The 24,829-nt window shown below is 32.8% G+C and overlaps 1 protein-coding gene and 1 pseudogene across 11 annotated transcripts; both read left to right on the top strand.

The window, feature by feature from the left end:
• Positions 1 to 3,610: 3,610 nt before the first annotated feature.
• On the top strand, positions 3,611 to 7,713 carry LOC132168828 (cysteine-rich receptor-like protein kinase 10; annotated as a pseudogene).
• Positions 7,714 to 17,058: 9,345 nt separating this feature from the next.
• LOC132172038 (cysteine-rich receptor-like protein kinase 10) lies at positions 17,059 to 22,634 on the top strand. 11 transcript variants are annotated; one of them, XM_088516124.1, is made up of 8 exons: positions 17,059 to 17,080; positions 18,576 to 19,346; positions 20,058 to 20,198; positions 20,327 to 20,442; positions 20,807 to 21,017; positions 21,285 to 21,522; positions 22,055 to 22,205; positions 22,309 to 22,634. In XM_088516124.1, the coding sequence occupies exons 1-8, from the start codon at positions 17,059 to 17,061 to the stop codon at positions 22,603 to 22,605; spliced, it is 1,947 nt and encodes a 648-aa protein (XP_088372250.1). In that variant the 3' UTR covers positions 22,606 to 22,634. The 11 variants fall into 11 exon arrangements, with proteins under 11 accessions (XP_088372250.1, XP_059439446.2, XP_088372254.1 ...); XM_088516113.1 differs by lacking the exon at positions 17,059 to 17,080 and adding an exon at positions 19,692 to 19,713 and having other exon boundaries at positions 18,557 to 19,339; positions 20,049 to 20,198; positions 20,321 to 20,442; XM_088516107.1 differs by lacking the exon at positions 17,059 to 17,080 and adding an exon at positions 19,700 to 19,713 and having other exon boundaries at positions 18,557 to 19,365; positions 20,049 to 20,198; positions 20,321 to 20,442.
• Positions 22,635 to 24,829: the final 2,195 nt, after the last annotated feature.

Raw genomic sequence — 24,829 nt, 5'->3', positions numbered from 1 at the left:
TCCAACATTGAAAATCAGAGTGTCACTAAAGAAATTTTTTGACGTTTTACTTTTTACCAAGTGACGTGGCAAAAAGTAACGCGTCAAAAAAGTTTTTGACGTGTTAAAATATCACACGTCAGAATTTTATTGACATGGCAAAATAGTCCACGTCAATAAAATTGTTGACATTGTTATATTGCCACATCAATAATTTTATATTGCCACCTCAATAATTTTATTGACGTGGCAAGAATTTTTGACATGGCACACGGTTTGACACGTCAAAAATTAGTGACGTGTCATCCAAATGCCACGTCAATAAAGTTGGTCATTTAAAAAAAAAATTTTTTGCTATCCAAATTTATTTTTTGAATTATTTGGGGATTTATACTCGGATTTCGGAATTCACCTAATAGACAATTTATAGAATTGACAAAAGAACTATCCTTCGATATAGAACTGTCCACGACTATACAATGTTCCATCAACTACGTACACAATGTTCCATCAACTACGTACACAATGTTCTAAGACAAAATAAAAATAGTTTCAACAAACAGTAATCAAACTATCTCAGTTTCACAACTATACATAATTACATCTAACTATATACATAGTAGAAAACAGGAGTGCGATAAATGTACAAGTTCTTCACTAATTACGAACTACCAACCTTTACTCAATCCAAGTCAATATCACACTCACTGAACGACTTCCTTGCATCAGCTGCGAATGATAAAACAAACAATTAACAAACAACATGATATAATCTTATGAAGTCCTAAGCATATTAAGCATACGAAGGCCATGGCCATTATACTCAACAAATTCATGTTAATTTATATTTATAAGTTATTTTACTCCAAGACAAATAGACGTCACATTAATGGATCAAGTCAAATGCACTACAAAAAGACCGTTCGATATAACAAATCAACCAACAAACAAATGCTAACAATTGTCCCGCATCCACCAACAAACAAATGCTAACAAGAGTCCCGCATCCACCAACAAACCAACCAAGATATAACAAATGCTAATCTAAGTTCCAATATCATTTCAAATTCCAATGATAATCAATACTACTCCAAATAAAATAAAATAAACAATAACAATAACAATATAGCATTACCTGATGCACTTGCTACTGAGGATCTCACCACCAAACGGGCTGGGAACTCTGTATCTGGCACAATAGTATTATGACGAGTCATATCAGACGCGGACCTCGCCTGAAACAAGGCCTCAAACTATCAAAAATGCTCCTCAACCATGGCGGCTTTTGCTGCAATCACAACATCCCTTTCGGCAAGCTGCACCACCATTTGACCCTCCCTTGCATCATGCGCTATATAAATTAGTATAGGGAGTTTCAGTTGTATCACTTTATCTTACAAAAGTTGAAAAATAAATAAATTAAAATTGATAGTGTATGAAAGTAATGATATTCACGTTCATACAATATTGAGCATAGTTGCTATACGTATCTAATGCTGGGCAGAACTAAGATTGTTCTGACAGCATATGATAGTAGCAGAATCTAAGAATTGAAGAATGAAAAGGAAATTCAGGAAGAGAGAAAATAACAAATAAGGAAGAGAAAGTCCATAATTGCCTCAAATAAGCAAACAGAGAAATAACTCTAAAAGACTTAAATTTAATTGATAATATAAATCGAATTCTAATATAACAAAGGGTAGATTCTTTTATATAGGTAAGCACCTAAATTAACAAGGAAAAGGAAAAACAAACCTAATTGGAAAAAGAAAACAAATTCTAATAGGAAAAGGAAAACAAATCATAATAGGAAAAGAAAAACCCAATCCTTATTAAAAAAGGAAAACTAAAACACACATGTATAATTAAAATAACAATTTTCTCAAATTCCTCCTGCATTAGTCTCTCTAGGTTGGAAAGAACTCACTCTCGAGTTCAAATCATCTTTTCATCGATCTTTTGGATGTCCAATTAATCCCTTTCACCCCATTCTTCTCAACATCAATGCAACTTGATATCGGAAGAGAGACAATTTAGAACCCATCACAACATGACTGCGAATAGTAGTTTGAAAATTCTTTATATTATATTGAGATACTTCAATCTTCGCACGGTATTCATTTATCTTTTCCATTCGTGCGACATATAAATCTCCCAAAAAGAATCAATTATTTCTTCCTCTTTGAAAATAAAATTTTCCTCCACCTCTATAAAATCTTCATCATCGACATTTGTATCATAAATAGGTGGAGAATTCCAATCCACGAAACATTGAGAAAGATCTTCAACATCTACTTCATGTTAAAACTCTTCATCAACAAACTTAATTCTGAAATCTAAGTCCTCATGTCGTTCATCCCGAACATGTTGTTCCCAAAACAGGATAGGCTTGTCATACGGGTTCTTGAAATTGGATTTTGAATTACGACCGTCAATATCGCAATACATCTCTAAGTTTTGCGCTGCTAGACGCTGGGTTAACTCCACAACATGTCTCTGCAAATATTCAATCATCACGTCATGTATACTGCACTCATGGTAAGGGACTTCCTTCTTCGGAACCTATCCATGTCGACCACGACCGCCAGTCATAAAAAACTAATGAAAAAAATTTATCTCAAGAAGATGCTAAGCTTTGATGCCAACTGACGTCGGGCAGAACTAAGATTGTTCTAACAGCGTATAATAGCAGCAGAAACTAAAAATTGAAGATTGAAAAGGAAATTCTGGAAGAGAGAAAATAACAAATAGGGAAGAGAAAGTCCATAATTGCCCCGAATAAGCAAACAGAGAAATAATTCTGAAAGACTTAAATTTAATTAATAATATAAACTGAATTCTAATATAACAAATAATAAATGCCTTTATATAGGCTAGACACCTCCTAAATTAATAAAGAAAAGGAAAAACTGGCCTAATTGAAAAAAGAAAACAAATTCTAATAGGAAAAAGAAAACAAATCCTAATATAAAAAGAAAAACCCAATCCTTATTGAAAAAGGAAAACTAAAACACACATGCATAATTAAAATAACAATTTTCTCAAATTCCTCCTGTATTCGAGCGGTTGCACTTTCCGGTGAATTGATTACCCGGTGCCTATATGTACTAAGCTCTTTCTCTAATTAATTTGGTTTTGCAAAAAATCTTGCAAATTGGGTCAAATTCTGGTGGGTTCGTTGGGTCCTTTGTCAACAAAATGTGAATTGCCACCTCACATTCATTTTTACAAAAGTGAAAATTAGCAAGTAAAATATAATACTCCAACAATTTTCCACTCAATCAAGACTAATTAATCTATCATTTGTTAATAACATATCTCTTAATTCATTTTTAATTAAAATTTAATTATCGAAAAATTAAAAAAATTTCGATTCGAAAATACAGTCTATGAATAGAATGAATATCTATCTTCTAGACGGCAACTTGGCAAGTAAAGTCCAAACTTCCATCGCAGTTGAGCGAAACGTACAAAATAGTGTAATTTCTTCTTTTTCTTTTTTTTCAACACACGCACAGCACACAGAATACTAGAAATTAGAATGGTCAACCAGCCCTTCCTGCCTCACTCACCACCCATGTTCCCCGTCTTATCTGCATAATAAACCAGCAAATTAAAGACACATGAAGTGTAAGAAAGATTGGTAAAGTGAACCCCCTGAAGAACAGAGTGACCAGCAGAATAAACATGGCTTCCTTCAAATTTTCCACATGCCTTCTGATCACTCTCTCCCTCCTAACCTTTCTTAGCCTCACCGCCGAAGCAGCACCCACTTACGCTGATCACACCTGCTCAAACTGCAGCTTTTTCACTCCCAACAGCACCTACCAAACCAACCTCAACGAAGTCAGCGTCAACCTCCTCCTCTCCGCTCTTTCCTCTAACGCCACCCGCCGCAACGGCTTCTACACAACCAAGGCCGGCCAGGACCCTCCCGACGTAGTCACCGGCCGTTTTCTCTGCCGCGGGGATCTCACCCCGGACCTCTGTGAAATCTGCATCTCTACTGCCATGAGAGATATAAGAAATCGCTGCCCCGCCGACAAGGTGGGGCTAATCTGGTACGACGAGTGCACGTTACAGTACTCCAACGAGTCCTACCTGAACGACCAGGTGCCCTTCCAGATCTTGCCAACCACCAGCCAGAACGTCGTTGAGCTGGACCGCTTCAACACGCTGGTGTCCACCACCATGAAGTCGTTGGCGACACAAGCCGCGAATTCTCAATCGGGCAAGAAGTTCGCGGCGGAGGTAGTAAACTTCACGAGCTCACAGAGGCTGTACTGCATGGTGCAGTGCTCGCCTGAGATGGACGCCGATCTGTGTATGAGTTGCTTGCAAAGCGCCATAGGCTCTCTTCCTCAGTGCTGCACGGGAAAACAAGGCGGAAAGGTTCTGCTTCCGAGCTCTAATATTAGATACGAGTTGTTTCCATTTTACAGTCTGACAACAGTATTTCCTGGACCTCCTTCTCTTCCTCCAGGTACTTAATTAATAAAAAGCACAGCACTGACCTCAGTATCATCAGTACGTAGTTTGCTCACTGATTTTAGCGTATGGTCTGAGATCATCTCTCTTTAAAAACTAAAATCAAAATCTCATATTTAGATATCTTTTGAGGTGATTTGGGTCTTCTATACTGCAAAGAGAGGCAAGCATGCAAATCTCTTTTGATCTGAAAAAATAAAAAATAAATAAAAAATAAAATTGAAGAGAGGCAACTTAAAAAAGAAGCAAAATCAATTATTATTTCTCTTACGCTTTCTCTTTTGCTTGTTTTAATGATCTAATTATTTTTACACGGGGCGAAACTGTATATTTAGTTTGAGGGTGGCAGGCACGTAATTTGTTTTTTTTTTTTTTTTTTTGATCATCCCTCGGCTTGGGGGGCTGGAGTCCCCCTAATCGCAGGGTAGTTCCGCCCCTTTTTTAGAGTTGCGCTAAGAGGAGATTAATGTTGATGTAAACACAACGGATTTCATCCTCATTCCTCCATACTAGATTTTATAACAAGTTTTTTTAATATTTTTACAAGAGTCAGGATTTTTTATTTTAAAACAAGCGCTATTAAAAAAAAGCATGTAATTTTTATATGGACAGAAAAGTCAGTCATGGTTCCATTTCCAACTACGCCAAAGACTTTTGGATTCTCAACGACTGTTTCTAATTAATGTTAATGCAGGAAAAACCAAGTCAGTATTCATCAAAAAAAAAACAAGTCAGCACTGATTACTATCATCGCCATTTTTATCTCGTTGCAGCTAAACGTGCCGCTATAATAATTTTTTGAATGATCGGAATTCAATATATTTACTGTTTTGTTGTGTAGTTGGGGTTCAAATTACATCTGTAGAGTCCTTGCAATTTGACTTGGGTACGATTGAAGCTGCCACAAACAACTTCTCCGATGACAACAAGATTGGTAAAGGTGGATTTGGTACAGTGTACAAGGTAGCTAGAATATAGCTAGCAACGAAATTTTGTGAGTACATGTGCGTTCATTGAATGTTCTACCCTTGTTTCAAACGGTGTGTGTGCACGTGTGAGCATGTGAGCGAGTGCGAGTGCATGAATAGTTGTAAAGAGGTTATTCAAAAGCTCCGGACATGGTACAGTAAAATTTAAGAATGAAGTTATTCTGGTTGCAAGGCTTCAATATAGAAATCTAGTGAGACTCTTAGGATTTTGCTTGGAAGGAGAAGAAAAAATACTCACTTATGAATATATATGTGCCCAACAGAAGCCTTGATTACTTTTTATTCGGTTTGGACAACCTAAACTTATATCTACTTCTTGATTAATTTTTCATTTCAAAATCATATGACATATCAAGGGCACAAACTGTTTCAAATGATTCACTTGTCATGAACTTTATTTCACAAGCTGATTACTATAAACAAGGAGCTGAAAAATTTATTCGAACATTTTTTGTTGCTGAAAATATATATTTCAGCTACATTAATATTTCATCATCCATTTGAGACTTATTTATGTCTAAGTCGAATGTTTATTTTTGACAAAATTACAGACTCTAAAAGGAAAATACAGCTAGATTAGTTAAGCTGTTACAAGATTATTGGAGGGATTGCTTGACAACTTCTTTATCTTCATGAAGATTTTCAGTTTATAATTATATATCGTGATTTTAAAGTTTGCAATCTCTTATTAGACGGTAATATGAATCCAAAGGGAAAAATGAGCCATCAGGAGAAAGAAAAAAACAATACCCTAAAAGCTCATTCAAAAATCGGTTTGGACAAGATTTTTGTTTTTTGCTTTTAGTTTAATCTTCATCGCAAGTCTCGTCCGAACAAGTTAATATTCTCATCCTGCCGAGATCGCAACAATGTCAATTTATTTGACTTTTCTAGTAGAGCTTGGACTTCTTTTTCTTTTTAAACTCATTAGATAAGGCTTAGGCCGCAGTTTTGTTTAATTTTTTTTTTTTTTTTTTTTTTTTTATCAATTTTCAATATGAAAATCTATTGTAGTGATTTTTTTTTTTAATTTCTTTTCCTCACTTCCTATATTTGCTCTTGGTTCTAGTGTTGTTTTTTTTGCGATCCACTACACCTACGCTACATTACAAGAGATAGAATATCTGTATGTGCTTATGAAATGACTGCATTAGTTAAATATGTATTTTACTTTGATTCGTATATTTGAATATTGAAAGTTTGTTAGCAGATCTAGCGAAGCAAAGACAATTGGATTGGTCAAGACGATATAATATTATTGGAGGAATTGCTCAAGGGATCCTTTATCTTCATGAATATTCTCGACTTAGAATTATACATCGTGATCTTAATGCTAGCAACATTCTATTAGATGAAAATATGAATCCAAAAATTTCTGATTTTGGCATGGCAAGACTTTTTGGAACTTGATCAAGCAGGAGGTCTCCAAGCAAACACCACTAGAATTGTTGGAACATAGTAAGTTAATTATCCATATTTAAAAAAGAAAAGTTCTTAAATATTAATGAATTATGAATTGATTAATTTGTTCATCCTAAAAAATCAATTAGAGGAAAAGAAAGAAAAAAGTAAAAAGAAAAAAGAAAAAGTCATTCTAATTTAAAAGATATATACTCATTATTGCACATATTTTTAAGGTTTCATATTTTTTTAGTACCATCGTTGAGTTGATGATATTGGATTTGCAGTGGTTATATGTCTCAAGAATATGTAAAATATGGACAATTTTTTATGAAGTCCGATGTGTATAGTTTTAGTGTCTTAATACTAGAGATTTTAAATGGCAAAAAGAATCGTTCTTTCTGCAGGTCAGACGCCGTTGACAACCTCTCAAGCTACGTGAGTATAAAATAAATATTGCAAGCTTTTGTTTCTTTTCTAATGCCTACATCATCACCACCGAGTGAGAGGCTATTTGAATAATATGTGGGCAATTGATGTAGGCTTGGAAACATTGGAGCATGGAACATCCTTGGAGTTGTTGGACCCGAGCTTGAGAGGTTCTTATTCAAGAAATGAAGTTGAAAGATGCATCCATTTACTGTGTGTTCAAAAAAATCCAGCAGAAACACCAACAATGGCGTCAATAGTTGTCATGTTAAGCAGTTACTCTGTTATTCTACCACCACCTCAACGGCCAGGGTTTTTCCTTCATAGTAGAACAGAGTGAAATGCGTCAGAAAGTGGACTGGGGGCAGATCAATCTACAAACATGTCAATGCCATTGTCTGAAGCATCACTTACATACCCTCGGTAGTATACTTGAACAGTGTGTGCCCAATTCAAGTATATGTTATTGGAACCTGATCAATCTACAATCTCATCAATTTCACCTCTTTTTCTTCAGACTTCAACCCTCTCTCGCCCCTCTTTCTCTCCTTTCGCTTGGGCCTGATACAAAGAGCTTGCAACTCACTCAGTCACTCATATGGGACTGTGAGACTCACGAACCTGCAATGAGACCCAAGCTCGACATAGCCAATTACAGCCCTCGTAATGACTTTGACTTTTATTTGTCTAAACTTTTTCAACGTACTTCATTTTATCATGGGCGGTCCTAAATGAATTACTTATTTTCCACGCATTGACAACGTTTGGGCAAGAGTTTAGTACTCATAAAAAAATAATTTTTATTTTCATATATATATATATATAAAAGCCGAGTTTTGACGTAGAAAGTGCTTAGAATTTTGACACGTAGCTATGTTTTTTAATATCTGATAGTGCTTAGAATTGTGACATGTGTCTATGTGTTTTAATATCTAAGAGTGCTTAGAATTGCGACACGTGTCAATATTTTTAATATCTGAACCGTTTTTTTATTTTTACCTCTGGTCATTAATTAGCGTAATTAATTGTGTTGATTATATTTCAAGAGTTTTCCATACATAAATTATTCAATAAATTAAGTATTATTAATGTCTGAATCAAATAAGGAAACAAATAATATAAATGGAATTATAACCTATTTTTTTCACACCAACAATATTTTCTTTAAATTTTAAATTTTTTTACTCATGATTTTTAATAATTGAACCGTGCAAATATTGAAAAGGTTTTTCCTTTTTCTATTTTTTTTAATGAATTAAGTGTACGATTTTTTCTTAATTAATTCATTTTGACCTTTCTTTTTATTAACTAACATGTCCCTTTTTTTTTAACACGCATTTATCTCTCTTACCCTAAATTACCTCAATCTCTCTCACTCTAAATTCATATCTCTCCTTATATGGCAACAACGTTTCAAAACTCTTTCTTATAGAAGTTGACGGTTGCACAAAGTTTATTTGATCAGTTTCATGGAAATATATGTGACTCCGAACTATGATTTAAAGTATAAGATATATATTCAAGATGAATGTATCTTTGTGCTTTTATGTATAAATTTTTAGCAATTGTGAATTGATGATCTTTAGTTTGTTTCTTAAGAATTTTTTTTTTTGTTGTACCAAACACGGTTTTAAATTAGAGATTAGGTAGAGATGAATATATTTCCGTTTTGTTTTGCGTTCAGCTTTTTTTTTTTTTTCATTTGCTTTTTTGAATGTTCAGAATTATGAGTTTTATTTGTATTAAAATATAATAGGTATTACACCAAAAATATTAAAAGTTTATGCTAATTTTATATTAATACTTTGATAATCAAAATTCATGTTTTCTTGCTTTTTTTTTTTTTTTTTTTTTTCTTTATGCTTTTCATTTTAAACTACATATGGGGACAAATTTAGGTTGTTTTAATTTATTTTTTAGATTAAGGGAAGATTGAAATGATTTATTTGATTGCATTAAATATTGAGCGAAAGATTTTGTTATTTTTGTATCCATATAAAAAATATAAAAAATAAAAAATAAAAAAAAGATTTGTTATTTTGCTTTGTATTCTCTTTTAAATGTCTAGAGTTTTATAAGTTTTATTTGTATTGAAATATAATAGGTATTACACAAAAACCTATTGGGTTTAGGGTTGCTCTCAGTTTTGCTACCATTCTCAATATATTGTATAGGGTTTAGGATTACTCTTTCCTTATTTTCTATTCTAATTTAAATATTATTTTTCATTCAAATTTCTTATTGTTCTTTTGTAAATTTAATTGACTTTGTTGTTCATCATGTTTTTTTGTGTTCCAATAACCTTTTGTATTTTTTAATTTTTTTATTGAAATAGGCATGAAAGATTTTTTTGACAAAATTTTTTTGTCCTATAATAAAAAATACAATGGAGATGTGTTTTAAGTTTTAAAATCAAATTATAATGAATAATCCCGCGCATAGCGCGTGTTATCATATATATATATATAAAAGCCGAGTTTTGATGTAGAGAGTACTTAGAATTGCAACACGTGTCCATATTAGAATTGCGACATGTGTCCATATTTATTAAAAATCTTAAATTTTATTTTGTATGATTAATTTATTAAAAGATTTGTCGTGTCCATATTTTTTAATTGCTGTTTTATTTTGTATCATTAATTTATTAAAATATTTGCGACATTAATTTATTAAAAGATTTGCAGGTTCAAAATTTTATTTATTTTCTTTTGTATCATTAATTTATTAAAAGATTTGTGAGTTCAATTTTTTTTTGTTCAGTATGTATAAACTGGAAATTTATTAAAAGATTTGCGACATTAATTTATTAAAAGATTTGCAGGTTCAAAATTTTATTTATTTTATTTTATATCATTAATTTATTAAAAGATTTGCGGTTCAAAATTTTGTTTTTTTTTGTTCAATATGTATGAACTGGAACCAGTTAAAAAAATTGAACCGATTCAGTTGTTTCTTCAGGTTCAAAATTTTATTTATTTTCTTTTGTATCATTTTTTCAAAATTTTGTATTTTTTGTTCAGTATGTATGAACCGGAACCGGTTAAAAAAATCGAACCGGTTCAGTTTGACGCCGTTTCTTCCTTCTCTCTAACGACAGAAACAACGTTCTCTCTAAGATATGCTCTCTGTTTTTCTTTTCTTCCAATAAGATTGAAAGTTTATTTGATCAGTTTTATGAAAATATATGTGACTCCGAACTATAATTTAAGGTATGAGATATTCGAGATGAATGTATCTTTGTACTTTTATGTATAAATTTTTAGCAATTGTGAATTGATGATCTTTAGTTTGTTTCTTGAGAATTTTTTTTGTACCAAACACCGTTTTAAATTAGAGATTAGGTAGAATATATTTCCGTTTTGCTTTTTTGAATGTTCAGAATTATGAGTTTTATTTGTATTAAAATATAATAGGTATTACACCAAAAATATTAAAATTTTATGCTAATTTTATATTAATACTTTGATAATCAAAATTCATGGTTTCTTGCCTTCCTTTATTTTTTATTTTCTTTTTCTTTATGCTTTTCATTTTAAACTACACATATGGGACGAATTTTAGGTTGTTTTAATTTATTTTTTAGATTAAGGGAAGATGGAAATGATTTATTTGACTACATTAAATATTGAGTGAAAGATTTTGTTATTTTTGTATCCATAAAAAAAAATAAATAAATAAAAGATTTGTTATTTTGCTTTGTATTATTTTTTAAATGTCCAGAATTTTATGAGTTTTATTTGTTTTGAAATATAATAGGTATTACACAAAAACCTATTGGGTTTAGGGTTACTCTCAATTTTGCTACCATTCTCAATATATTGTTATAGGATTTAGGATTTAGGATTTAAGGTTACTGTTCTAATTTATATATTATTTTTCATTCAAATTTCTTATTGTTCTTTTGTAAATTTAATTGACTTTGTTGTTCATTATGTTTTTTTGTGTTCCAATATTCCTTCTACGATTTTTTATCTCTTTCTTTGATGAAAGAAATAAAACTACTCCTATGAGAATAAATATTTTAATATGTTTTATGGGTCTTATGATTTAAGGGTCTTATGTTTTAACTCATTCTAGCTGGTTTTAAATTACACATATGATAATTTTTTAATATGTTTTAATTTATATGGATTAAAACTAAAATTATATATGGTTCTTATGATAGTATATTTTTATCTGATTTATATATTTATGCAAACTTCTGTGTAATTGTGTCACTATGTTCAACAATATGCTGTTGAATAACCTTTTGTATTTTTATTTTTTTTATATTGAAATAGGCATAATAGATTTGACCTATAATAAAAAATACAATGGAGATGTGTTTTAAGTTTTAAAATCAAATTATTCTTTTTATATTCGTTTACTTATCAAAAAGTTTTAAAATCAAATTATAATGAATAATCCCACGCATAGCGCGGGTTTTAAGCTAGTATATATAATAGGAGAGTCTTCTATAGGAGAGTTTAATGGTTTGACATGTGGCGTTCTATTTATCTGACAAATCATTATATTAAATGAAACTGTGCATTTGAGTTTTTTAAAGTTTTAAGCAGAATATGCTAATATCTTGACGTGTGACATTCTATTTAAAATCAAAACACACTTGTTTTTTTAAAATTGTCATCTTTCTCAATCTCAACTGCCATCAAACATTATTTATCCCCATGTATCTAATATCTAATAAAATTACATATATCTACCACATGTCTCTTTTCAAAATAAATCATGTGCATAACCATTTTCACAATTCCATCCTGTGCAAACTTTCAAAACAACATAACATCGTTTTAAATTTCCACCATTTTTTGTTAAGATGACTGAATAAAAAAAATACTCTCTCATTTTTCTCTTTCCTTCTCTTTTCCTCCTCTCTCTCTCCCTCTTCTTTTTCTTTTCTCTCACACACGCAAGCCTCGCCTCTCTCCCTTTTCTTTTTCTTCTCACCCATTATGCTCTTAGCGCCATTTCTGAACGCCATAGCTGTGCTATGTTGCATCTTGGTTACGGTAGTTAGACATAGGCTTTGAGAATTCAGTGAACGGTGGAATGCATAAAAAAAAAAAAAAAACAAAAAGAAAGACAATTGTGCTAATTACCAAATTAACTATTTTTGGTAGTGAAAATAGTTAATTTAACTATTCTCTGCAACTCTTTTAATAGTGTCGTTGTCACTATCCGTTACTGAATTATGTTGTTAATTTACAATTTCATGGATTTTGGCATTCGTATATCAGTTTTTGTCATTTGTTATTTGAGAAAATTGAACTTTATGGCAGATTCAGTGACATTCTTTGCCGGATATTTCTCATAAAAGGATAAATATCATTGAAATCATCATCATTGTCATTGTCATTATTGATTATTTTATTTATGTTTAATTGGTGTTCAGAAATTTTGTTTGTGCAGTGCCATTCAAGGAAAGGAGGAGAAGATCGAGAATGTCGATCAATAAAGTGACACCATCCTTCGGGTTCTTTAATTGTCAATAATTTCATTTACTGTTCTTTATTTTTTGCAATTTAAATTGTTTCTACACCGTACAAAATGATACTTTGCATTGTGATTCTCATTCTCTCTAGAAGGAATACTTAATTTGAGATTATTTGTTTAGATTTTATACACCACATTAGAATGTGATTATAAGGATGCCACCATCTTTCTTATTGGGCAAACGGAAAAAAAAGGGCATCCGTCAGATATGAATGACCAATTTTCAATTAACTGTTTGTGTAGTTTTTTACATTAAACGTCAGTATCTTCTCCCTTCACTCAGATTTCTTATGGTGCTTCTCCCTCCCCTCCCTCTCTTCGATTTCTCTCTTTTGTGATTTGTTGGATTCTTTTCATTTTTCAGATTCGTTAAGGTGCTTCTCTCTCATCGGTTTTTTTTGTTTTTCTGTTTTTTTGGTTTTTCATTTTGATTGTAGTTTAAACAACCAAAATTGTGAATACCTTAATGAAAATACTCTATACTCTAAACAATTTTTGAGATATGTTACGAAAAAGATGAGTTCCATCCGACAAGGTTATGAAATGTAGTATTATTTATAATTTTAAATATTTATACAAATAATATTTATAATTACTAGAATATCATCTTTAGGAATCATGTGTTATCTAGCTTATTGAATTTATTTTCGATTTATTTATTACAACTGCTCTAACAACCAATAGAGCATATATTATGAATACATAAATTTCTAATTGAGATTACAACGCATGTTAATCCCATGTGGATGTAACTTTTTGTTTTACTTTTTACTTATTGCTTTTTTTTTTATTATTTATAATTTTTTATTTCGTTAATCTGAAGATTTTGTTTTATTTTATATATATTAAAAAAATGTTTTGTTTATTTTGCTCTGAATTCATTTTGAATGTTCAAAATTATATGGGTTTTATTTGTATTGAAATATAATAGATCTTTTATTTTAATTCATTTGAATGTTTTATGTGATTTTTTTTTTCTCTTTTGGGTGATTTATTCGGATTTCCATGCATTTTTTGATTTTTTTTTTCCCTCTTTATAAGAGAAAAATATTGATTGTCCGTACATAAAAGAAATAAACTCTTACGAAATGCTCTTAAAATTGCAGCTAATTCAAGCAAGCAATTGCAAGAGAGTCATTCAAAAATCCACTAGTTAGAGGTGACGGAACATCTTAGACTATCATGTCTATTCGGACAAGTTGCAACTCATACTTATTCAAAAATCTCAGGGTCAAGTCAGAATAGACTATATCGTGGGATATGATTTGATATTGTAATTGCTTATAATTAAATCAAATCAAATTTGAAAAAATAGCGGAATAAAGAAAATTGGGAATGTTAAACATCTTAGACTATCACATCTATTCGGACAAGTTGCAACTAATACTTATTCAAAAATCTCAGGGTCAAGTCATGATAGAGTACATCGTGGGATATGATTTGATTTGGTAATTGCTTATAATTAATTAAATCAAATCAAATTTGAAAAAAAAGCAGAATAAAGAAAATTAGGAATGGTAGGTTCTTTCTTAGTGTTTTTCTTGTATCATCATGGTCCTATGTAGATATTATTTTACAAAATAATTTAATTTAATTTTTGGTGGATATGGTTTTTATAAAATAATTTTTGCCTAAGATTAGGAGGACACAAGAAAAACACTAAAAGAGCATATAGCATTTCCAAAAAAAAAAAAAAAAATGATAAAAGGAGGTAGAGAGAATACAAAATGATATGAGAGATGAAATCAAATCAGAATCGAATGTATTCAAATCTAATTTAATTTAATTATTATCAATTATAATATCAAATCATTTCCCACAATATATCCTAACACTAACTAATGTTTTGACTAATGCTTGATAGTCTATAGGTAGTAAATGCACAAAGAAGACCTTGATCAAAACGGTTGCCTTCAATTCTATAAAATGTGAAGCCAAAGCCATTTTCAAACTTCCAAGTCGTTGCACGCATTAATTTCATCTACTTTTTCCACAAGCTTTAGCAACCAAAACACACGGAAAAGAAAAATAAGCATTACCCAAATCTTTGTCACATGATGCTTTAGAAAATGTCTCTTCACGTGTTTTAGAAAATTGGAAAACCTTTGTCCACACGTTACAACGGTTGACGGTTCAATTGGTTTATTCTTTGTTGTATTAATGGTTGGAAAGAGCATTCTTTGGCTCAGCAATTTTTTGGCTAAATTTAGATAAAAATATCACCTTTATCTATTAATTTAGCTCCCACTCTTTTAAAACACCCACATTCAGCTCAATATTTAAATTTATTACTTTTATTATCTCATTTAAATATTCTTTTTCTATCATTGAATATTATTCCTTTATTCTTTCTTTATTTCATTTTGCTTCAAACGGTCATAGTTTCAGCACATGCAATAGTTGATAAAATCATTTTTTTATGAGAGAAGTTAAAATAATATAATACTTAATTTGTCATACTTTATAAATCTAAGAGACAGATTGTTCAAATTAGAACTGCAAGTATTATATTGATACTTTATAAATCTAACTTCACTTATTACTCCGTGAGATTCAGACACTTTTGCAATCGTATTTTTAAATTTTAAAAAGTATCAATAATGTTAGGTTTTCATATTTTAGAAGTTTACAATGTCACTCATGTCGTTAAGGTTTATCGTTAAATCGAACGATACGCACGTGAAATGTTCCTCATACTTCTGAAAAACTAATAAAAATACAAAATTATTCTTATTTAAAAAAAAAAAAAAAAAAAAAAAAAAAAAAAAAAATTCTTTCTCGACCTAGAAGCAAATAATAAAAGTTGCTTTTGTTGGTCATAGTAAAAAGACCCCAATCTTCTTCAACGTGATTCTCCTTTACCGAACCCTTCTGATAGAGTTCTAAATCAAAGCACAATGAAACTAACAAAAATCCTCCTAGAGGAATAGTTAGGCTTACACAGATTTTCTCTCTAACCTCAGCTTCACGAAACCTAGCCTCTGATTTCGTGCATCTCTCTCTTAAATGAGATGTATATATGTCGCATGACAAAACCCTAGACACCGACACACTTAAAATGAGCGTTTTGTATGTAAAACTTACGGGTTGTCTGGACAAGTTAGTGGACTATCCGGACAGAACCTTGCGAAGGACAGAAACTGAGTTTTTGAAACTGTTGTCTTGACAGAGCATGCAATGGGTGAAACCTGCATTTTGAAAATGTTGTCCGGCCTTGATCAACAGCTCCAATCGATGAGCGTTTGTGGTCCGATTAAGCTGAAACTTTGTATGGATGTTCATGACATGTGAATCCTCATTGTGAACGGTCAAGATTGGATTTTGAGCATTCTATATCAATGTTTAAGCCCATAGACAGTAGCCTCTGCATATTGGAATTGAATTAAGCCAACAAAAATACTAACAAACTCTCCCTTTGACAATTCGGTGACAAAACCAATATGCCAAGACATCCCATCATCTCTCCATCATTACTCCCCCTTTTTGTCACAGAATGACAAAATGCCTTCATGTTTCCTGAAACACTTCACAAGATACATCAAGACATATGTGAAACATTAATAATACAAGAAAAACTCATGATCACATTTAAATGAAAAAATGCATGAAGTTTAATGCGAATCGTGGTGGCACATCAATATAAACTCCCCCTTAATGTATGACTCATTTATCAACAAGAAATTGGAAAGAAAAAAACAGGTTTCTCCCCCTCAAAAGTCAAATGAACACATATGATCCACACATCAACGACTTATATATTTCATAATAAATATCCTAAACATGCTCCAAATATGCAAAATATACATGAAACTAGAAATAACAAGAAACTCATATTGCTTAACCTAAGCAAAGAAAAATGTTTCATTCAACCCATGCTTGTGTGTTGGGTGTGTGTAAGCCATCCAATGAGAAAAAAACTACCAGCTTACAAAATGAGGAGAAAGTTTCACCAACATAAGGTTTTGACAAGAAAATCAAATCAACATTCAAACCTTATCATAGGGCCTAGCCACTCTCATCCAATACATTCCTCTTTAAAAAAAAATTTTGTACAAATTTGACACAGTGAAATAAATTCCATATGGAACATGATCTTTTGATTTTTGTTTCACTATATTTTTCACACCGACACTTAAAATCACATTTTTGGTGTAAAACATACGAGGTGTTCGAATAGGGTTAATGCCTATCCGGACATGGCCTTGCAAGCAAGCAAAAGGGGCTTGCTAGAAGTGCTGTCCGGATAGCCTTGCGTTGAGGTAGAAAGAGCATGCTGGAAATGCTGTTCGGACAGCCTAGCAACCTGTACGGACAGCCTTGCATTTAGGATGAAAATTTGCTTGCATTTGAGATGTGTCTTGGTGCTTTGAAACATCCGTTTTGATCACAAATTAGCCAACAACAAGAACTTACAAATTATAATTACATCAAATGACATTTGAATAAATAGCAGAATAAATAAGGTTTGGTCTATAAGCTACATCCACATCTATTAAAGTTAATTATACTCTTATTCACTTGATTGATTTTACAATACAAATCATCAAAATTTATAAGGAGGTGGCCAGAGAGAATACAAAATGGTATGAGAGATGGAATCAAATCATAATTGAATGTATTCAAATTTAATTTGATTTAATTATAATCAATTATAATATCAAATCATATCCTCCAATATACTACAACACTAACTAATGCTTGATAGTCCATACGTAGTAAATGCAAAAGGAAGACCTTGATCAAAATGGTTGGCATCAATTCTATTAAATGTGAAGCCAAAGCCATTTCCAAGCTTCCAAGTAGTTGCACACATTATTTTCATCTACTTTTTCCATATGCTTTAGAAAACCAAAACACACGATAAAGAACAAATGAGCATGACCGATCGAGTTTGGGTCTCTTCACATTTTTGAGAAAATTGGAAAATCTTTGTCAACACGTTACAACGGTTCAATTGGTTTATTGTTTGTTGTATTAATGGTTGGAAACAAGTGAGTCGTTGATATTAAATTTCGTAGGGTACGTACAGCCAATTCTATACCGTCCAACTCAATCCCTTTTTCATGAGCATAGGATAAATAATGCATGGCTTGAATTCTGTCATATTAAATATTAATTTCTAATTGAATTATTACTCCTACCCATTCGAAAATATTACTAAATTTCCATCCATCCGAATTATTTTAATTTAAACATTATGCTAATATAGTAGAACTCATGTAGATGCAGCCATTTAATTGATTAGCTATAATATAATACTTAATTTAATTTGTCATACTTTATAAATCTAAGAGACAGATTGTTCAAATTAGAACTCCATGTATTAAATTGATAGTAATTTAGGAATCTAACGTCACTTATTACTCCCTGAGATTCAGACACTTTTATATTTGTACCTTTAAATTTTAAAAGGTGTCAATGTTAGGTTTTCACGTTTTAGAAGTTTACAATGTCACTTATGTACGTGCTAAAGGTTTACCGTAAAATGTTCTTAGTACTCATGTAAAACTAGTAAAAAGTCAAATAATAAAAGCTGCTTTTGTTGGTCATAGTCAAAAGGCCCCAATTGATGAGTAAAACTAATAAAAATACAAATAATAAAAGCTGCTTTTGTTGGTCATAGTCAAAAGGCCCCAATTGCATCATATATATATATATATATATATATATATATATCTATATATATATATATATATATATATATATACATCTCATTGATGAAACAAACAAACATGGAATATTGGAAGAGATTAGAGAGAGTGATTAACTGCCCAAAAATGCCTTCTTTCAAATTTCTTGTATTCCTTTCGTCTCTCTTGGTGATTTCGTTGCTTAGCCTAAGCAGTGGCAATGAAGCAGCACCCACTTACAACACTCACGTTTGCTCAGCGACAAACTTCACCGCCAACAGCACCTACGAATCCAATCTCGACCTCGTCCTCTCTTCTCTTTCCTCTAACGCCACCCTTGTCAATGGGTTCTTCAATGCCTCCGCCGGAGTGGTCTCCGGCATCTTTTTGTGCCGTGGCGACGTCAACGCCACCGTCTGTCAAGACTGCGTTGCCAGCGGAGCCAAAGAGATATTACAACGCTGCATCTTACAGATAGGGGCTATAATATGGTACGAAGAGTGCATGGTACGTTACTCCAACGAGTCGATCTTCGCCACCCTAAACGAAGGGCACGGCATATACAACGGGGACTCGCTGACTATGCCAGAGGCAGAGAGAGTCCGGTTCAACGAGTTGTTGGGCAGGACAATGGATTCGTTGGCGACCCTTGCGTCCAATTCTTCGACGGGAAAGAAGTTTGCGACGGAGGAAGAGGAATTCAAAAGTTCACTGTTGCGGTCACTGACGCTGTACAGCCTCGTGCAGTGCACGCCAGACCTGACTGTTTCCGATTGCAATAAATGTCTCCGAGGCGCCATAATGCAACTTCCTGCGTGCTGTGATGGAAAACAAGGCGGATGGATTCTGCAACCAAGTTGTATTCTTAGATATGGATTGAACAAATTTTACAACCCCAAAGCTGCTTCGGAGCCTGCATTTCCTCCTCTTGTTCCAGGTATGAAATTAAAGAGATTGTGATCAACACATCAATATTTAGCTGTCCAAATCATATACAACTTATACGTCCAAACAGAATTAATAGGTCTCATATGAGGAAAAAAAAAAAAAAAAACCTGCTCTCTCGAAGAGTTGGGTCACCTACCTCCTTGTGAGGTCCTCCAGCACCGTCAGTACTGTGCTCTTCAAAGGAGGAGGGATGGACTCCATCCTCTCCCTCCTCCCTTCATTCCCTGTTTTCCGTCGCCATCCATCGCGGTCTTCTTAATTTCCTTCCTAAAACACAGAAATTACACTTATTTCTTCAATCTAATATTTTGAGGATACTTTGAAAGTGTATAAGATAGTAAGACCCCCCAAAGTAAGTACTAAGATTATTTTCATCGGGCTCTCTAAATTTATTCTTTATTTTAACTAAAAAAAAAAAAATGTTTTCCTATTTTAACTACTAACTTTTTCAAAATATCTACCACCGGCTCCTCTAACGGAAGATCCACTTTCATTTTTTCATTTTAATATTCTTTTTTAAGTATTATTTATTCTTATGAAGGGAAAGAATCTCAAACTTTTTAGGACGGAGAATTGTGGGTAGAGAATATCAAACTTTTAATTTTTTGTTTTCATGATTTAAGGATTACTTTTAATGGACTGTCTTATTAATATGTAGCATGTTAATGATTCATATTGTTGTATGCAGGAGGTGTTGTAGTAGGAGGAAGCAAAACGTCGCTGCTGAAAATTGTTGCCATTGTTATCCCAATTGCTTTCTCTGTGGTTCTTTTCTTCATTGCCTATTGCTTCCTTCAGAGGAGAGCAAGGAAGAAATTCAACACTTTATCCGAAGAAAATGGTGATGAAAAGAAAAAAGAAAATTATTTGATCACGAAATCTAATTAATTCTATTTAAGTCTTTGTGGTGTCAAAATTTTGTTCATTTTTAAGAATTATTGTATTTACTGTTTGAATATGTAGCTGGAGTTGAAATTACAACCATAGAATCCTTGCAATTTGATTTGAATACGATTGATGCTGCCACGGACAAGTTCTCAGATGACAACAAGATTGGTGAAGGAGGATTTGGCATGGTTTATAAGGTAGGAGTTATTTAGTATATATGCTAAGTTTAGAGAGATTCATATGCACCCTAGAGACCGTTTTAACCTTTGGTTCAAGTATATTTTAAGGGTGTTTAATCACATCTTATCTCAAAAGTTTAATCATTTAATTTATATTCAAATACTCCCACTTACGTAACGGCTTAAATTTCTTATTAATAAGGAGGTCTAATACGTGAAATACTTAATTGAAATAGGATGTGAATTATAGAGACATAGTTCAAACTCATAATTTCTACCCTTATAACTTGTCATGCGACTCATGCATGTTAACTACTTATCCCAAAAGTTGAAACTAATAGGAAGAGATGAATTTAATTATTAAATTTATATTTTAACACAGGGTACACTTTCTGATGGACAACAAATAGCTGTGAAGAGGCTATCCAAAAAATATGGACAGGGTGCAGCAGAATTCAAGAATGAGGTTGTATTGATAGCCAAACTTAATCACAGAAATCTAGTGAGGCTGCTAGGATTTTGCGAGGAAGGAGATGAGAAGTTACTTATCTATGAATATGTGCCCAACAAAAGCCTTGATTACTTTCTATTTGGTTTGGCCAATCTAAACTTCATTACATCCACTTCTTTTCTTTTTATTTTTACCTTTCCTTTTATGTCTAAATTATGAATGCATATATAATTTGCCGTTGAAGAATACATGATACATATTAATAACTTGCAAATCATTGCTAAGGAGCATGAAGTTCTAAGAAATAATAGACTAAACTATTTTTAGAAATTGAATCAAATTATATTTCCTTAATCATTTGAATTTTGTTCCTTTAATTCTAACTTTAGTAATTTTGACAAAATAATAGATCCTGCAAACCAAAGACAATTAGATTGGTCAAGACGTTACAAGATTATTGGAGGAATAGCTCGAGGGATTCTTTATCTTCACGAAGATTCTCGGATTAGAATTATCCATCGTGATCTGAAAGTTAGCAATATTTTGTTAGATGACAATATGAATGCAAAGATTTCAGATTTTGGCTTGGCAAGGATATTTGTAGTGGATCAAACACAAGGAAATACAAGTCAAATTGTTGGAACATAGTAAGTTTTTATCTTTACTTTATCTTTTTGCATAATCTAGATCAATAACACTAATAATCTTTTTGTATGTGAGAATTATCGAAAAGAAAAATATATGGTTATGGTAGTCCACCAAAAACACATTAATAGTCTCAAATGGGTAGCTCAATCAGCTGTGGACCATATATGCCTTATGAAGCAGAAGTTACTAATTCGAATCTCCCCTCTCCCCTCTTGTGTGGACATGTCAAAAAAACAAAAAAAACACATTATTAATATACATGTTTAAGCACCACCCCTTCCCAAAAGTTTAGGCTAATAAGTTTGGTTCCACTTATGTGTATTAACTACTACTCTTATTATTTTTGCTCAATGTGGGACTCAACACTCTAGCATACGTACACTCACAATACATTATCCTAGCTAGCTAGGAGATCAATTACCTTGATATACACTAAGTTCTACTAATACGGTACTATGAACAACCTTGGATAATTTTCTTCTCATCTTTTTAGTTCAGTTGTCGTTGTTCTGATGGGGTATTGGTTTGTAGTGGTTACATGCCTCCAGAATATGTTATACATGGCCGATACTCGATAAAGTCTGATGTTTTTAGCTTTGGAGTCTTACTACTAGAGATTATAAGTGGGAAGAAGAATAGCTGTTTCTATAAATCAGAACTTGATGAGGACCTGCTGAGTTATGTGAGTATGGATCGGATAATCTAATTTTGTCCTGCCTTTATGAAAAAAAAAAAAAAAAAAAAAAGACAAAATAATGGGAAATAAATACTTTGAATGAATGCAGGCTTGGAAACAATGGAGGAGTGGGACACCCATGGAGTTGTTGGATCCCACAGTGAGACATTCTTGCTCAAGAAATGAGGTTACTAGGTGCATCCAAATGGGCTTATTGTGTGTTCAGGAAGATCCGGCTAACCGACCTACAATGGCATCAATAGTTCTCATGCTTAACAGTTACTCTGTTACGCTACCATCACCTACGCAGCCACCATTTTTAGATCGAAGTAGAGAAAAGCCGAACAAAGCAGTGGAGCTAGAGTCTTTTTATGAGGCATCAGTTACTGAAGTTGACCCTCGATAGTTTGCTCATCTTCTCCGAAATCAGCATATAATAACCAACAATAATGTGTTTGTAATTGCCTCATTGAGGACTTTGACATTTATTTTATTATTATTATTATTATTAGTATACAGCTGAAGTTTAAATTACAAACCTATGATGGTGAGTTTCTTACAAATATTGAAGTACATTAGAAATGTGAGATGATGTTATCCATTGCTATCTAGGACTTGAGTCTGTTTGGGTGTGTGTTTGAGAGGATTAAAATTTAAAAGTACGTTTAATTCACAAAAAGTCTGTTTAAAGAAAAATAACATGTTTGGTAAAAAAAATTGAAAACGCTTAATTTTAAAGGTTTAAAAAGCTTAAAAATTGTCAAAACGCATTTTTGTCAAAAGCTTAAAAATAAAGCTTTTACCAAAAAATATTTTTTAACTTAAAAGCTCTATTTTTTAAACACAATTTCGAACATACTCTTAGTCTGCTATCTTATCTATGCAGTTCATACAAAGTGAGTTACTCCAAATTAATTTGTATACTCCTTTCTTTTGAATAAGAAAAATACAAGTTTTTTCAAGAACTCGCTTCAATATAAGAGCATTCCCAGCAGACTCCCTATAAGGGGGTCTGTTCCCTAAGTTTAGGGAAAATGTCAAAAAAATCGTAAAAAGTCACCTACAGCAGACTCCCTATATGGTTCCTTAAACCATCAGATGCTACAGTGGAACCCAATACATTGGGTTCCACTGTAGCAATCCATATGATTATTAAATTGAAAAAAAAAACTCTCTCTCCTCTCTCATCTCTCATCTCACGTTTCTCTCTCACCTCTCTTTCTCTCTGTCTCTCGCACCTCACCAAACGGCCGGAGACTTGGGCAAGTAATTTACGAAATTGCCGCCCTGAGCTCTGCCGGACGAGACCCACTGTCCGTTCTCCCCCATCCGAATCCTACTCGTCGACGGCGCCTCGACGATGGAGCTCGCCGTGGCGCCATCTGATTGCTTCGAAAACGATTGTCTCAGAGAAGTTGAGAGTGTAGGATTGGAGTTGGGATTTGGGTTCGGTTCTTTTGGGCTTGAGCTCTGATTTTCTAGTAATCAAATGCAAGAACACTGAGCTGAGAAAGAAACAAAAATTTTAGAGACTGGAACGAAAACATCAAATACAACCAACCACAATAAGCCAAAATGACGAAACGCTAACCTGCAATGGAGAAGACGCAAATCTGATAGATGATTGCAGTTGCTCTGGCCGATGGGTCTTCTACGGCTTGGATTGAATTATGGTGGGGTTTGGGGAAGACCCATTTGCGAGTGAGGAATGGGATTGGGGAATTTCATGGTGTGTGGAGTGTGATGCTGCGTGAAGGAGGTTGAAGGGCTGATTTGATTTGGAGGAAAGGAGGAAGTGAGGGTGCTTATTGAAGAAAGTCATGGAAGAAAGTCATGGTTTTTTAAGATAATCTCTGCATTTTCGTTTGTGGGTCTGCAACTACAGCTCAGCTTGAAGAAGAAGACGGAGACATGAGAGAGAGAGAGAGAGAAAAAAAAGAGTTTCAAGAAAAAAAAAAAAAAAAGTAAAAAATATTATTTTAATGATATAGGGAATGATTAAGGGAAGCTATTGTGGTGTATTTTGACATAGGGAAGCAAAAAGTAGTTTGATTCCCTAAACTTAGGGAATATGACAGGGAAGCTGCTGGGAATGCTCTAATGTGTTAGTAATAGTATCACGTTTTCAAATGTTATTTATTATTTTGTAATTAAATAACAGCTTAAGGTGATGGGATCTAACACGTCAATTTGGACTCAAGTTTTTAGGAAAAATATTTGAAAGAGAATCCTTAACAAATTCATCCACTGGAGGTGACAGAGCACCTCAGACAGTCACGTCTTTTCGGACAAGTGGGCCACGTTGAAGCCCTCTCTCCTTGGGTGTGTTACAATTCCTTCAACAAAGTGCAGCTAATTCCCATTCAAAAATCCCAAGATCACGGCAAAAGGTATACAAAACTGCCTTCAATTCGATTAAATGGTATTCAAATGTGAAGCCAAAGCCATTTTCAAGCGTCAAAGTTGCACTCATTAATTCCATCTACTTTTCCATATGCTTTAGCAACCAAAGCACTTGTGAAAAAGAAAAAAATGAGCATTGACTGAGTTTGGGTCTCTTCACATTAATGGGAATATTGGAAAATCTTTGTCAACACGGTTCAATTGGTTGACTCTTTGTGGTCCAGGCA

This window comes from Corylus avellana, chromosome 1 (genome assembly GCF_965113065.1).
Source record: "Corylus avellana chromosome 1, dhCorAvel1.hap1.2, whole genome shotgun sequence".
In the NCBI taxonomy this organism is placed as follows: domain Eukaryota; kingdom Viridiplantae; phylum Streptophyta; class Magnoliopsida; order Fagales; family Betulaceae; genus Corylus; species Corylus avellana.
Note: the sequence above shows the minus strand (reverse complement) of the source record. Positions and strands in the feature narration are given on the sequence as shown.

Bases quoted from the DNA above. Each gene is read 5' to 3' on its own strand.
- LOC132172038 (XM_088516107.1), top strand. From the start codon at position 18,557: ATGCCTTCTTTCAAATTTCTTGTATTCCTTTCGTCTCTCTTGGTGATT. The intron at 20,443-20,806 runs GTAGGAGTTATT...ATTTTAACACAG, and splicing joins GATTTGGCATGGTTTATAAG to GGTACACTTTCTGATGGACA. The intron at 21,523-22,054 runs GTAAGTTTTTAT...ATTGGTTTGTAG, and splicing joins AGTCAAATTGTTGGAACATA to TGGTTACATGCCTCCAGAAT.